General features: G+C 28.4%; 1 protein-coding gene across 4 annotated transcripts in view; it reads right to left on the bottom strand.

Annotated features, from left to right (window-relative positions):
• The window catches only part of LOC107438564 (glycerophosphocholine cholinephosphodiesterase ENPP6), an 80,048-nt gene extending 69,987 nt beyond the window's left edge, over positions 1 to 10,061 (bottom strand). For all 4 annotated transcript variants that reach the window (XR_011636351.1, XR_011636350.1, XM_043047481.2 and 1 more), the window contains exon 1: positions 9,689 to 10,061. Coding sequence is in view for 2 of the 4 variants with exons in the window: in XM_043047481.2 (XP_042903415.1) it covers positions 9,689 to 9,971 (283 nt within the window). In the remaining 2 variants the exon portion in view is untranslated. The remainder of the gene's footprint in view (positions 1 to 9,688) is intronic.
• Between the last annotated feature and the right edge of the window lie 7,231 nt (positions 10,062 to 17,292).

Below are 17,292 nucleotides of genomic sequence, written 5' to 3'. Positions count from 1 at the left end.
TACCGTGTTAGCTAAAGGGAAAGAGAATTCGCCTCTGAACTGTGTAAGTAACTGTGTAAGTATGGTTCAAATAGTCAAGTCAGCTGAAAGGTTGTTTATTTCACTCTTAAATCTCTTATATCTTTATTAACCTGAGCTAATCGACCAATTTCCTTCAAATAATGGAGTTTTCATTTAAAATTACGTCAAAAAAATCTGCTGAAGAAATTTGTGGTGAAATATCTCTTCGAGTTCGTTGAACATCTTTAAGAGTTGTGAAAAAAGGAACACTTTTTCAAAATCGAGCTTTCATAGCTTTAAGCACCCAGAATGCAAAAGGATTGCACCAAGATTATTTTTATGCGATACATTAAATATTTCCTCTTTCGAAAACTCCAATGTTGGCACGTTTTGATTTCGTCTGCAATTGTTTACAATCATTAACGAGAGTTAGCTGTTACATTCAATTCTGTTTTTCATCTGCTGGAAATAAAATTCGTCATTAAAAACATCTATGTATCTCTTTAGTTGTCTAATAAAGCCTTATACAAGGCCCGCGCTAAGGATTTCAAATTATTAGCCAAATAGCAAAAGTATTCTCCAATTTTTGACAGTCTTCGCCAAATGCAAATCTTAACAATCTTTTATATATATTTTTCTTTCCACTGCAAAAAAAAATAAATCATTCGCCAATACTTTCGCCAAAACACAATTTTATTCACCAAATTTACGATTTTATAGCATTTGGCGAATGCTTAACCGGGCCCTGCTTATACTATACTTTAGTTTTTAAGTCTCTGTAAACTGTACTAAATGATTTCTTACGTATTATTTTAATCTCTCCTACTCCGTTAAGCCTTGTTCAAATTCCTCTTAATATTATATCTGCTATGCGTATGCTTAATTTACAAACTCAAGTTTATTTTAAAACTTCGTTACAGCTTAAATTACTGATTCTTAGTTTATATTGTCTCATAAAAATAAATTTGCTGATTCTTATGATTATCATATCTTATTATTATAATATTATTATTACTAGGAGGCTTCGCCCCCTGCTCGCTAGCGCTCGCCAACCCCCGGAACTGCTTTCGCAGTTCATGATGCTCGCTTTGCTCTCTCATTGGATACGTTCTTAACGTCTAGCTTTTGTATACTTTTTTGAACACTGAAGTTCCGAAAACTTTTCACTGTAGAAAATTATAAACCCGTGCATTTCTATATTAATTTGAAATTGCAAACAGTTCACATATTTTTCTTAATCACACTATTCTAAATTTCAGTTGTTGAGAAAAGTAACTGTTGTAAGTTTTGTTTTAAAGTCTTTCCCACCAGAGGGCTAAAATCATGTGTTGTAAAACAATATGAAATAGTACTGAACGCCGGATGTAAAGCATCGGCTTCGATGAAGATAATTTTGTGAGAATTTTTTTGATAATTCGGTGAGAATTCTCCCGATTAGACTTATGATGCTCACTGCGTGCTCTTGCGCGCCGAAGCCTATCAATTAAAACGTATTAGCGTCTTATATAATATAGATTAGCCATATGATGCTCACTACGTGTTCTTGCGCGCCGAAGCCTATCAATTAAAAATGAAAACTGTTGCCAACGCGAGTAAAGAAATATCATCGGTTTTATTGATACATACGTATTAGCGTTTTATATAATATAGATTATTATATTATGTCTTATTATTATAAATTTTACTGCTATAAAATAACAAACATGGTAGCTGGAAGCCGTACCTTACCCCAAGTAGTGTAAAAAAACATTCTGCTTGCTTCACAGTATCAGGGACTATCCTTGAGATTTGGTGCAGTAGAACATAATTTTGGTGCAAAGTATGTGCCACCATTATTTGTGTTCAGATACACAAAATTTTTCACTTTACTATTTGAATTTTTTATGGCTACTTGTAAATTAAATAATAATAAATAATAACGAAAAATAACTTACTACTTTTTATTACTTTTGGGTGAAAAAGTCTTATATTGTGTAAAATTTATTGGACTCTCTTCATTGGTTTTAGAGATGTAGTAAAATACGTGAGAAATGATATTAACATAAAAGGATCCGTGCACTCTCCGAACCATTAGATCAAAAGTTATCAAAGTGTTCTCCTTCTTATTATGTAAATGGCAGAAAAAATGTACTGTAAATATAAAGCAAAAGCTATAATCGGTTTCGGACTTCTTTTCCTGAATTAAGACATGATTCACTGTAATACAAAGGACAAATCAACAAGGAAATAGTAAATTCTAATAAAACATTTAAATTAATATAAAGCTTAGAATTCTTCTTCTTTTTCTAGATTTTTCTTTTTCAAGTTTTTATAAGATTATTTAATTATTTTAAAGAGAGAAAATAAAAATCTTTTTCGTTCATAAAAATTTGTTGACTACTATATAAAAAGGATTTTTCTCTTCGGTTTCTTTTTACAGTTTACTCAACTTCAAATCGAATAAAAGTGTAAGAATGTAAGCAACTCAAGTGAAAATATAAAGTTTCAAAAGTATTTTTGGTCAAATAAACTAAAATAAATACAAAATACTATGTTTACATGTTTTTTACAAATGATATAATTTTAACCTTTTCCTTTGTTATTACTTTTTACATGTATGATTATAAGAACTTTTAATTTCATCTTCGATAAGTGATGGTTTGAATTTATAAAACTTTTCTTTCTTTTTACTTTTTATTCTTCATATTTCATCTCAAAAAGAGTAAACAATAAAAAAAATTTAAAATTAATTAATGTTTAACAGTTTTACTTAAAAATAACATAAAATAGTTTTCTAAAGATTTTTTTTTTAATTTTTGAAAATATTTTAGAAGAAATTATCTTTTTTCTTGGAAAGAAATTTTTTTTTTGTTAAGTGCGATTTTGTTTCACTTTACGACATTCTTTCTACCTCAAGAGTTTATAAATATCGCAGAATTTAAATTATTGTTTTTTTATTTAGCGGAAATATGAAACTATTGGGAAAAAAAAATTTATTCGCATGAATATTCAACAAAAAGAGAGACCAAAATTCGTGATTCTAGGAAAGCTTTTCTGAAAATTAAGATTATCCGGAAGTTTGGGGGGGGGTTAAGGGATAAATCCTCCTCGCAGAGACTGTGAGTAAATTGATGAAAGTTATCAGTGTTATCACAATTTTAAATTGAGTAAAAATTTAAAAAGGTAGGCAAAACATCAACAAAAAAAAAACTTAAAAATTATGAGTTTGTGGAAGGTTTATTTAATTTTATATTCTATTTTATAACCAGCATAGAACAGCCTACCCGATTCGACCGTCAAAGTTCAACTTCGTAGCCTTGTAAATTTGAACCCGAACCAGAAGGCAAGGGAACTTCTTGATCAAGCATTGGGAGAAAATAGACAAAATCCTTTTATGATAGTTTTTTTGTTAGTCAGTCCATCAAAATATCCATGGTGGATATTTTGATGGCACTAACACCCATTTGTGTTACATGGAAAGGAAAACCTCTCACTGCTAGCTCAACAGCAAAGAGATTCGAACCCATTGTTTATCTACTACTGAGGATATTTTATGTCAGTACTGTATTCAGCACGAGTGAGAATCAAAACTCGTATCGACCAGCCAAGGCTGGGATTCGAACTTGAGATACCTCATTGGGAGAAAACATGTAAGCAAAGGAAATTCAATACTAATTGCGAATAGTTATTTGAGTTAACAAAACAACCTTAATAACAATTGAAAAGCGAAAGTGATTCGCGTTAAAACAGAAACTTCAAATGAAATTGTAGAACAACAAGCGATTTGGGATAACAAAGAAACTTCAAAATGAATCGCACGTCAAAAGTGAATTGGATTAACAAAGAAACTTCAATAGGAATCGTAAAACAAAAGTCATTGAATTTCTAAAAGACTTTAAGACGTTTGGATTGCGTAGTGGTCTGGGCACTGACCTCACATCAGAAAGGTCCCGGGTTCGAATCCCGGACAGGGTATGGATGTTCTTTCATTCTTTGTCCGTACTGTGGACGTTGTCATACCTGACATGGTGCTGCTGCCAAAGTGGCCAACAAATCTGCCAACTGATACCTAAATTATGAGTATCAATCAGGTGGGCATTGGTTAAAAAAAAATAAAAAATATGAAAAGGCTTAAAGAATTACAAAGCAAATCTTAAAGCGATAGATGCTGATTACATGGGTATAAAAAGGAATTTAACTTTTTTTCTAGTTTTTTATTTGGTAGAACATATTTTATAGGAACAATTTGTTTTGTGTCATACAAGAAGCAAGGATAGTTGCGAAGCAATGAAGGGAGTTGGTGAGCTGAAGTGAACAGGATGTTGTCCCTTCTAACATAATTATAAATTCACTTGCTATAAATTCGCTACATTCATGACTTGTTTCTTTATTAAACTCGTTTTTATTAAACCTACATTTATAGGTATTGTGAGATTGTCTTGAGAATTATTAAAATTTAATTTAACCTTCCCGCAACATCGAATTTTGATTTTTATATATTAATTATAATTTTAATATATATAGATGATACGATGGTGTCTTTTTCTCTTTTCTTATTACTCTGTTTCTGAAATATAGTTCATAGAATTAAATATTAAAACAATATGTGATTGAAAAATATCACGTATAAAAGTTTATTTTTTTATTTATAAAATAACTGTTTGTATAAACATATAGTCTCAAATTTATCTCTGATTTGAAATCATTTTCTTCAGAAAATGATTGTATCGTAATTCGATAATGTACTGTATTTCGATTGTCTTTGATTTTTATCATCGTTCAAGTTTTATAAACTTGAAATAAATTTATCGGGTACTTATCTGTTGAATGGACTATATGTTGGCAGAGTTGCTAAGTTTCCTGAGTTATCAACATCGCCAACATTGGAACCTATAACCGATAGTATCGAAGTTTAATACCGTGATATGTTGCTAAAAATATAGATACTTCACAATCTGTAGCAGTATTTTTTCAATTTAATTAATTTATACTATTTTAACATTGGTAGATATTCTCGTTACCCAAATAAAATGTAACAACTTTCACAATAATATCGTATTCAATAATTTTCGTCATGTATGAGATTCGCGATGTTATTTTTTAGATATGTTAGCTATAATGATTGCCATATTGCCGTATTTGATACAATTATCAACAATAATCGTGATATTATCGTATTCGATATGTATGATTCTCATTAGTGATCGTGATGCTGTGGTATTTGAGGTACTCATCTGTATTGTAGGTAACCATTGACCCATGTAAACCAGAATCTGGAGCTGTTCCTGCATTTTGGTGAACGTTCCTGCATGGTTTGTAAAACAAATAAGTACTATTTATCTTTTTGTGGAAATAAATAATTTAGATATCAAATTTACTATATAATAATTCCCAGTAGTTATGTTAATTGTATACTACAATATGGACTAAATTAAATTAAAATATAAAAATACTGCAATAGCTCTAATAGTTTTATAGCATTTTTTGGTGCTTAAGGTGTAATTTATGACTCCTTAAGGAGTGATAAAGTAAGGAGTAATAAAATAAGCCTAAATTTATTTTTAATGCATGGCTTACAGAAGGGATAAACTCTGTTAAACACATTAATAAAGCAAAATAATGTTGATAAAGCTCAAATCATGGCGCAAAAACTTTGATTTTATAAACAGAAACATTCCTCAGTGTTTAAACTCAAAATAACGGGTGAAAGTACAAGACAAACTCATTTAGAAAAAGAAAAAAACAATCTAATCAATATAGTAAGAGAAACAAGCTTGGACAAGATACTGAAAAAACAGAGTAAAAAAACAGCAGCGAAACATTGGTTTACCTTGTTCAAGCTCGTTCGTCTTTCCCATCTTTTTCTTATTGCAACGCGCGTGTCTCATTATTTTCTCCTATGATTTTGCGTTTCAACACTGAAGAAAGCTCTTGTGTATAGAAATGAAACTAGAGTATGCCTATTTTTTGTGCCTTTGTCTGCGTTATATTCGCGTTGTTCTGCTTTATCCATCGTGACTGAATTTTAAGCATATAAACTTACGAAATTAATACACACATTAATGTACATGATACACGAAATTGAAACAAATCATACCGTTTTTTTCAGTTACGAATGTTCACAATGTGACCCTTTTGTTTTACTTTTGACATACGACCCATAATCAGTTTTGCTCCACACATATTCTAGTTTCACACTGTCAACAATTCATCACTAATGCGATCTTGAAGTTCTTGCTGTATTTTTGACACCAGCATTTCATAAACAGTGTCTTGGGCATGAGAGTGATAGGTGAATTACCCTTAATCACCTTACCCAGAGTCGCGATGGCTCAGGAGATGGAGCGTCCACCTTCCAACGATGCGAACCGGGTTCGAATCCCAATACGAATTCCGCATCCAGCTCGCACCAACCACATTGCTGACGTGAAATATCCTCAGTGGGAGACGGATCATGGGTTAGAGTCCCCTTTCCGTCAGGCAAACCGTGGGGGGCTCTTATGGTCTTCCTCTCCATGTAACGCAAATGCGGGGTAGTTCCATCAAAAAGTCCTCCACGAAAACAAATTTCTCTCAATGCTCGATCCAGGAGTTCCCTTGTCTTCTGGATTGAGTTCAAAATTACAAGGCTACGGAGTTGCACATTAGCAGTCGTAAACCCATAAAATTGGGTCGGCTGTTCAATGACAGTTACAGAACAAAAAAAAAAGAAATCACCTTACCCTGAGATGCGATGGTTCAGGGGATAGAGTGCTCGTTTTTCAATGAGGTGAACCGAGTTCGTATTGATGAATTCGAATCACCCAGTGATAGCTGGAATTCCGTACACGGTTCGCTCCGACCACAGTACTGACGTAAAATATTCTCAGGGGTAGGCGGATCATAGGTTAGAGTCCCCTTGCCGTTAGGTTAACCGTGGGTGGTTTTCGTGGTCTTCCACTCCATGTTAGTTCCATCCAAAGTGTCCTCCGTGAAAGCAAAATTCTCTCAATACTTGATCCAGGATAGGGTTCAAAATAAGGCTACGGAGTTGAACATTGGTAGTCGTAAACTCTAAATTGGGCCGGCTGTGAAACGATGGTTATAAAGTAAAAAATAAAATTATCACCTTTTCCAATCGTATTTCTTTTTAAGGGGCTACGTCGAAGATACTGTTTTTAAACCACTAAAGCTTAAGTCACCGCAATAACTTTAAGAACGCATTTTTGCAGCATTAGAGAATCGCTGACAATGAGAAATTACAAAACGTGTGGAACTACATGCATTACAAGTTAGAGCTCAACAATAAAAGAGTAACACATAAAACATCTGGAAGTAAAAAAAAAGGTGCATTTTTTTATATTTGTGTAACTTTAAAATGTGCTATACACTTAAAATCATAAGTATTTAAAATCAGATCATACATTTGTGTTAAGCCTGTACAGTGCACAAAAAATTAAGTGAAATAACCTGAATAACTTTTGGTTTAATAACCGGATTTTCACTTCATTTTGACTCAACTTTAATGGTTCGTAGGGGTGATCTCTGCTAATTAATTAATGCAGACGATATTTTGTTTAACGAAATCAAACACCAAAATACCTCTCTGAATAAACATTCCTATTTTTCGATCCAATGGCCAAAAATTTGGTCAGGGCTGCTGTCGATAATTTGTAAAACTTATCATTTTACTTACAGTGTATTTCCTCATATCTCGAGAACTTTTTGAAGCGAATTTAAAAAAATCTTGCACGCAATTATAAAATTTGTTTGCCCAAAGAAACTTTCTTACAAAAAAGATCATTTTAGTAAATATTTATTCTTTTTTATTATTTTACTTATTAATTTTCGAAAATTATTTTAATTGTATGTTATACAAACTTTTACATCACTTTAAAGAAAGTAATTTTATATAGCAAATTAAAAAATTTGTACGAAATTGGTTGAATAATTCCTGAGTAATCGAATTTTAAATACCTGATTTTTCAAAATTTGACTTCTCATAAACGACAGACTTCGTTTAAATTTTGTATTTTACTATATAAAATTATTTTCTTTAAATTTATGTGAAAAATTTGTATACCTTACGATTTTAAATTGTTCGAATATTATTAAATAAAATAATATATTAATTTTTTTTTAATAAAATAAAATAATTATTAATAAACTAAAATAATTATTAAATTATTAAATAAAATAAAATAATTACTAAATTATTAAATAAACTAAAATAATTATTAAATTATTAAATAAAAAAAAATTAAATTATTAAATAAAATAAAATAATTATTAAATTATTAAATAAAATAAAATAATTATTAGATAAAATTATTTTTTTTATTTAATTATCTTTGAGTTGACATGACGAATATGAGATATGGCGAAGATGCAAAAGATATAGCGAAATATGCAAGAAGTAAAATTAACATTTTCACATTTCCTACTGCTCTGCTGGCCAAACAATTGGGACCATAATTCCCAGATTTTTGGGATAAATAATCATAATCCGAAAATTAAAAATTGAGTTCTAGTATGTGGTAGTCCGATCATTAGATCAAAAGTTTTTCAGTGTGTTGTTTGGAGACTTTACAATAAAAGTAAATTAAATTGTTACTAAACTGCACATAAAACTAAAGAAGAAATTTTTTTTCACTTATTGCTTTATACAAACTGCATACTGAACCATTTTCGAAATTTTTTAATGAAAATTAAAAAATTTAAAAATGGAATTTATGATGCCCTTTCTATGAGTTTCTTTAACATAACGGCCTCAAATTGACGATGCATTAAATTATTTATTATCTCCTTACCAAAAAGTATAATTTTTGAATGATAGTATAATTTGATAAGTATATAAAAGTATAAATCAAAAAGTATAATTTGATTTTGACGAAATAAAGCAGTCACGTGTTTGAAGTCAATCACAGTTCATGGAGAAAGAGGTAGGAAATTAAATTTCAAACAAAATTATGTTATAGAGCAGAAAAATGTATATTTTTGACAGTTTATAAAGTTATGTTTATAATTATAATTAAAACTAGTAGGCATATTAAAAATCCATGCTAACTTAAACATCAATTCCAAAATTTTAAAAGCATCTTTAAAACTTTAGACAATTCCATCTTATTTCCACTTGAGTCAAAAATATTTACATTACTATAAATGTAAAATTTTTACACAAATTTTACATTTGATAAAAAATAATAATAATCTTTATTAAATTCTAAATTGTTGACTGTTAATTTTTAAATCTATTTTTTGTCAAATTACACAAAATGTGTCATTAACGAAAAATATGCTCTAGCTAATTAATTAGTGATTTCTTCATCGCATATATTTCATTTTTAATTAGCCATCAGCTCAGTTCTTCAGCCCAAAAATATTTAATTTTTCAAGATTAAACTAAGTATGAACTAAGTATATCACAATTTCAATCAACCAAGTGCGAAATAAATTCTTGTCAGACCCTATTAAATAAGAAATATTGAATCATGGGTTGAATTTTTCAATTCAATTGAATCTAATAATAATTTTTAAAAAAAACTTAGTATACTCTTGATTTTTAAGTTCAAGCGAATCTAAAAATGAATTATCTAACAACCAGTTTCAAATTTTGTTTCATATTTAACCATGTTTTTTGAATTTGTACTCCCATTTCATTCATTATGGCCGAAGCCAAATTCCTACAAGACAAAAAATTTAAAATATTAAAAGGCTTACAGCTCCTTACCTGTAACAATAGTGTACCAGTTGGGATAAGAATTAGACGGAAAAATCGGAGTGACATAAGGCGCACGCACGCCATTCTCCGCTAATCTCCTAAAACCAGGAAGTCCTTTATCTCGGTCGGGATAATCCCACCTAAATCCATCCAAAAGAATGAGCAATAATTTATGACGAGATTTTCCGGACTGCTGTTTAATGGAACTGCTATAATATTCGTAACTCGAAGCCTCTCCGGAAAGTGCAGACCATAACAGAAGTAGTACAACTCTGCAAAACAACTGAGCCATGCTTTTCAAATGCAAGCTTTTCCCGATTCCGGGAGAAGAAGGAAAGAATGACTGTCCGGATTGCACTCCGGATCGTCTTCTGGCATATTTCACTCCCTGGGCCGCACTTAAAACAGTTGGGTGGAAAAACTTGTGGCGTTGAAAGTAGGAAAGGGGGGGTTGAGTACATATTGCATTTGACAGTAAGCTTCTAGCTTAAGTGAATAGAAGCTTATATCATGGTAGAATGAATAGACTTTTGCATTTGACGGAAATAAAGAGAAAAGCTTTTATTTTAGATGGCATTTAAAGCACTGCAAATGCTCCTGGAACATTTTGACAAGAACAAAAATATTATTTTCTGTTAATTAATTTAACTTAAATAAAGTACGTATATTTGCAACTATTTTCCTTTATTATAATAGTGTTATTTAACTTATTATTTGCGTAACAGGGGCCCAAATGAAAGATGTTTTAAGCAAACCACCATAAAACTTTTGAAAAACAACATATTTTGTTTCAACAAATAGAAGTTTTCATTAAAATATATAAAATTTTATAATTTCTTATTGTTATTGATTTATTTTAAATCCTATTATTTGTTAAGAATGGTGACTTTGTGAACGATTTTACACTTAAAAATTGAAAGTAGATCATAAATTAAACTCTTCCATGATATATTTAACTAAATATGCATTTTTTCCCACTTCTTTTAAAACTTTTGGCTTATCATTCAAAATGGGATCGTCACATATTCTGAATATAGAATATTTTGAATTCTAATAAGAGTTAAACTGTTAAATTTATTTATTGAATGAAATATTGAGAAACTTTGCATGAGTTGAAAATAGTCAAGCGATTATTAAATATTAAATCAAAGAACATTTTTTATAATTTAAGCAATAATAATGTTGATATTATTACAGACTTTCCAAATGCCAATATGAGCGTGTCGTATTCTTCGAATGATTATCTGGTATGTACAGCGAATATTAACCACTATTTTAATGATTATGTTAATCATTCATGTTACACACCATCTATGCGCTTTTCAAAGCACCTAATTTATTACAAAAAAAAACTCAAATTGAACAAAAACTATGTTTAAGTTTATTCACAATTAATTCACGAAATATAGAGCATAAATATTAAATAATCACTCTTCTTAAAAAAGATTACTATAGGCTTAGAATCTTGCACTCTGAGCAACACATATAAAATAATTTTATTATTGTTAGTAAATGTGTAACATTAAATTAAAAGAATATTATTTTGATAAATTTTATTTTGCAATTGAAAACATTCGAAAATGTTTGTATATTGAAAAAACTCCATATTAATTTACGGTATAAATTACCGGCACTTAGAGTGCATCAGTCGTAAAATCCATGTTACTGTAAAATCTATTTTTGCCAAAAAATATTATACCATAAATTTTACAGTAATATTTATTTAATTAGACTGATTCGGTGATTTTACTGTAGTTATTACAGAAAAAATTACGATACATCAGTTTTTTTGTTCCATAACGTGTTCCGTTGAAAATGGTTTTTGCGGCAAAAAGTACCAATACCCATTGTGCCAGTATTTTTTACTGTCAATTGATCAGAATTTTTAAACAGTGTAAGAGGAAACTGTATTCAAAACTGTATACTTCAAAATTCCACTACTTTTCAATTTTTTTTTGAATTTTACTTCCAGATAAAAATTTAACTTCAAAATGTCATAAATTCATTTTTTTAAGCTAAAATTGTTAAGATTTATTAAAAAAAATTTAAAATTTCGTTTAAAGCCAAAAATTAATTATAAGTTTTATTAGTTTATGGTTTGTCTATAAAATTAAATGTGTCATTGTGGCATAATACTATCACAATTTTGCCTCACGTTTTTATTAAATAAACAAAGATAAATAATGGTTTGAAATTATTTATTGACAACTAAAGATAAATAAATAAGGAATAGTGAAAAACTTCAATAATATCATAAATATTGATTTAATAAATAATATCACGTTGTTAGAATTTTCATTCTAAAATTATGATAAATAACTGTTAGCTGTCTGTCCATCCAATTAACCACAAAGTTTACGGCAAAGAATAATTTTTACCTTTAGAATTTTGAAACTGTTTGCAACTAGTATGGTTATCGAACCATGAGTACAAGATGATACGTTTTTTTACCATTTACAAATAGCATGATTTAAAAAACATAAGAAAATTGAACTGGATATTACAGTTCAACTTTTCGTTAAGTAATTGGCAATAGAGAGCGCATGACACTGGAAAAATTTCATACTTGGACTCGAACCCCCGTCCAGCCGATCATGAGTGTGACAGATTAGCACAGATGAGTGTGACAGATATTAAACACACCCATCTGTAAGGAACTAAGTGGCTTCATCAAGTTGGCTTAGTTGGTGCAATAAAATTCTGGTTGTTTAACCGCATTAAGTGAAAGCAGGTAATCAACGGTTTTTCTCGTTGTTAACAGTTTGAATAACATAGTTTTTTTTGTGGATATTAACTGTTATTTAAACATTTTTTCCGAGAAATTTCTATCAGTGCATAGTGGAACAAAATAAAATTTTATTTAAGTTATTCTAAGCAAGCTGAATAACAAAAGATTTTATTTAATTATTAATTATTATTATACTAAACATTTTTTCCGAGAAATTTCTATCAGTGCTTAGTGGAACAAAATAAAGTTTTATTTAAGTTATTCTTATCAAGCTGAATAACAAAAGATTTTATTTAATTACTATTATACTAAACATTTTTTCAGAGAAATTTCTATCAGTGCATAGTGGAACAAAATAAAGTTTTATTTAAGTTACTCTTATCAAGCTGAATAACAAAAGATTTTATTTAATTATTATTATACTAAACATTTTTTCCGAGAAATTACTATCAGTGCATAGTGGAACAAAATAAAGTTTTATTTAATAGTTTATTCTTATCAAGCCGAATAACCGAAGATTTTATTTAATTATTAATTATTATTATACTGAACAATTGAACTTTTTTGGGGAAAAAATTAAACTAGGCAAATAAAAAAAATAAAAAAATACAAATACTTTTCTTAACCTCTCTCCGTTTTAGATTATTACTTTTTTTAAAAAAATAAATTCCATATCAATAAAATGGTTTAAAACGTATGAAAAATCGATGTCATGCTTCGGGTTTTACTATTTTTGACTCTAAAGTAAAAATAAAAACCGTCATTTGAAAAGACTATAAAAATGGGTGAAAATTTTAAACGCCTTCTTTTATTGAGGCCGTAAGAAAAGATATGCTGTTATAGAACATAGTTCGAAAATTTTAGACTTATTCAGTTTAGTTTTATTTCTTTCCCGGGTGATAAAAACCATCTGAGCAGAAACAATAATCTTCCAATATAATCCAATATTGAATTAAGTATAAAAAACAAGAAAAGTTAACTTTATTTTCTGAATAGAAAAAATGTTATACACTAAGCAGTTACAGCAAACGGCATTTTTATAGATTTATTTTTACTTAAACATTGCTTTTATTTTTATATGTGCCACCCAAAACATTGCAGCAACTTGAAAGTTATACTTTTCTATGGTGCAAATATAACTTTTAATATTTTTCTAAAATAAATTTGTTAAAACGCCTAATCTTGTGATGAGCTCTTCCTTTTCCAAAAAAAAAATTTTTGTTTTAAACACTTTATGGTGTAAAGAATTTATATATTTTTACAAAAGCAACAAATTATCTAAACTTTCCTATGCTGTAAAAAACATTTTTTAACAATTTTATCTGTTTTGCAAGATAAAATGGCTATAAATCATTTATTGGGAAAAATTTCTTTACTTTTTAACAAAATTTAAAAATTAATTACGAAATCATAAAAGGAATGAAACAAAAAAAATATTTAATCCGACTCAACTAATAAACTTCATTTCAATGAAAAAGATGGCTAAATGTCTCTTTATTGTAAATAAGTCCTTTATTTTATTTATATATTTTTACAAAAACAACAAATTATTTAAACTTTCCTATGCTGTAAAAAAGATTTTTTAACAATTTTATCTGTTTTGCAAAATAAAATGGCTATAAATCTTTAATTGGGAAAAATTTATTTATTTTTTAACAAAATTTGAAATTTAATTATGAAACCATAAAAAGAATGTAACAAAAAAATTTTTTAATGTGACTCAACTAATAAACTTCATTTCAATGAAAAAGATGGCTAAATTTCTCTTTATTGAAAATGAGTCCGTTATTTTATCGAAGATTCCTAGAAAAATTGTTTAAATTTTCTTCTATTGTAAATAACTTTTCACTTGGACAAAAATAAGATAATTACACTTTTCTATGTTGAAAATATTTTGACGAAGACTAATTGGTTAAACTTTTCTTTATTGTGAATAAATTCTTTATTTTGTCAAAAATAGGTGAATTAAACTTTTAAACTTATAAAGTGCTTCTCCATTTTTACCAAAATAAACATTTTTTTACTTACAAGAAATCAACTTATTTAGATTAAAGAGCGAATAAAGTAAGTAAATAACTTTTTCTTGTCGAGGAAAAATAATATGTTTTTGACTTTTCCATGGAATTAACGTTGCATCCTGATACACTTAAACAGCGATTTAAGTGCTTTCAATGTCTAAAAAAGACTCAATTAAAGTGGTGAAGATATATTTGACATTTCCCGCTTCTATCGTGTCATTGCAAATTTAAATAAATAGACAATTCCTTTATCTGAAGCTTGCGCCTTACAAAAATTCAAATCATAGATTTACAGAAATATCTATCACGCCATTATTGTAAATTTAAATAAAATGCTAATTCCTTTATATTGTAACTTGTTCAAAATAATTATCCGAAACGTTTCTATACAAATTATGAGATGGATTATATGGATTTTATAATATGAGAATTGATAATATAAGTTGGGTGGGAAAAATATGAATTTATCTCCCTACACGACGAAAAGAATTCTGGTAAAATTACCTTTTACTTGGTAATGACATTACTGGTTTAAAAAAAAACATCATAATTCTTATTAATAATACCAATATATACAGTATTTTAACCATTAATTTTCTAGTTTTTCCATTCGTATCGAAATACTTTACCGGAAATTCAGGTTTTTAAATTTATAGTTCTCATTACCATACATTTAGTAAAAAATACAAAACTAAACAGTAAATTTAACCACATTTTCCAAATTTTATAAACTTCATATAAAACCAGGTTTTATTGTTTATTTCACCAAAATCACTACGAAAGCTCTTCGGAGAAAAGTACCGAGCTTTTTAGCGTTCTTAGAGAGCCAGAAATAGGATAAATTTTACCATATTCTGATAATTTTGACCATACTCCATTTTCAGCGTGCATCATATGTAAAACATGAGTTTTACCTATTCGGTTTTTGAATCAATATTCTCTACATTAACAAATTAAGCACCAAAAGTTACTGGATGTTAAAAAAAGAATGAATATCCATTTAAAACTGAAAAACTGAAATTCTACAGAAGTTTCTTGTTATGTTATTACTCTTATTTACATCATGATTTCTTTTCTTCCTTTTTTTCTCCTTTATTTTGTTTGGAAGTTACCTTTTTTGCAATCATTTTGCTTTACTGTTGTCAATTATCCTTCGCTTTCTGAGAAATTACGACAGTTCTGAAAAATATTTGCAATACTTTCATCAGATAAAAACATTATCACTCTGCTCTTGGGGGACTTCAAACTACAAATATATTATTCTATACAAAATGAGGCAGTTATGTGTTCGAAGTCAATCGCAGTTCATTGAGAATGAGGTACGAAATTAAATAATGAACTAAACTATGTAATAAAACAAATAAAATTACATATTTTTGACAGTTTAAAAAGTTATGTTTATTATTGTAATTAAAATTAGCATGCATACTAAAAATCCTTGTTAACTTAAACATCTATATAAATTTCAAAATTTTAAAAGCATATTTAAAATTTTATGCAATTCTATCTTATCATTTGAGTAAATTTTAAGACATTATGATTATTTATTTGCCCTTCTTAACATCATCGTTTCTTTTCTTCCTTTTTTTTCTCCTTATTTTGTTTGGATGTTACATTTTTTGCAATAATTTTGTTTCATTGTTGTCTATTATCCTTCGCTTTCTGAGAAATTACAACAGTTCTAAAAAATATTTGCAAAGCTTTCATCAGATAAAAACATTATCACTGCATTTGAGGAGATTAAAACAACAAATATATTATTCTATACATAATAAAACAGCTACGTGTTCGAAGTCATTCACAGTTCATTGAGAATGAGGTACGAAATTAAATTATAAACAAAACTATGTAATAAAACAAATAAAATTACATATTTTTGACAGTTTAAAAAGCTATGTTTATAACTATAATTAAAATTAGCATGCATATTAAAAATCCATGTTAACTTAAACATCGATTTCAAGATTGGAAAAAAATTTAAAAGCATATTTAAAATTTTATACAATTTTATTTAATTTTCACTTAAGTAAATTTTACCACATGATGATTATTCATTTACGCTTATTCATACCATGATTTCTTTTTATTTTGCTTGGAAGTTGCATTTTTTGCAACCATTTAGTTTTATTGTTGCCAATTATCCTTCATTTTTTTTATAAATTACAACAGCTCTGAAAAATATTTCCCTTCATCAGAAACGTTTCATCAGATAAAAACATTATCACTGCTCTTAGAAGTTACAAACTACAAATATAGTTTCTTTGTTAGGTTTAATATGTTTGCGTCAAAAACCTGTTTATATTTATGAAGCACAAATGCATATATTCAAAATAAAAGCGAGGAATTTTTCCCCACTAACAGTACAGATTCTTGGAATGAGTCTGTGCTTTTTCTGAAATTTATTTCAAATTTTAAAAATATTTTTTTAATCCCATAAAATCACTGCGAAAGTTCTTCGGTAAAAATTACCGAGCTACTTGGTGTTCTTATAGAGACAGAAACATGGTAATTTTGCACATACTTGTTTTTCTCAGTGTGTCAAATGTGAAGCATGAGTTTTACCTGTTCGTTTTGTGAATCCATATCTCATACATTAATAAATTAAACACCAAAAATTTATAATCGTAAAAAAGAATAAATATACATTTAAAACTGAGAAATGAAAAACAGTAATTCTACGGAAGTTTCTTTATTATGTTATTACACGTATACACACCGTGATTTTTTCTCTTTTCATTCTTATTTCGTTTGGAAGTTACCTTTTTTCAATCATTTTGTTTTATTGTTCCCAATTATCCTTCTCATTCTAAAAAATTGCATCTCTGAGAAATACTTGCAAACTTTTCACGAGATAAAAACATTATCAC

Source organism: Parasteatoda tepidariorum, chromosome 3 (assembly GCF_043381705.1).
Source record: "Parasteatoda tepidariorum isolate YZ-2023 chromosome 3, CAS_Ptep_4.0, whole genome shotgun sequence".
NCBI classification, from domain to species: Eukaryota; Metazoa; Arthropoda; class Arachnida; order Araneae; family Theridiidae; genus Parasteatoda; species Parasteatoda tepidariorum.
The sequence above is the reverse complement of the archived record's forward strand: the minus strand, read 5'-3'. Positions and strand labels throughout refer to the sequence as shown.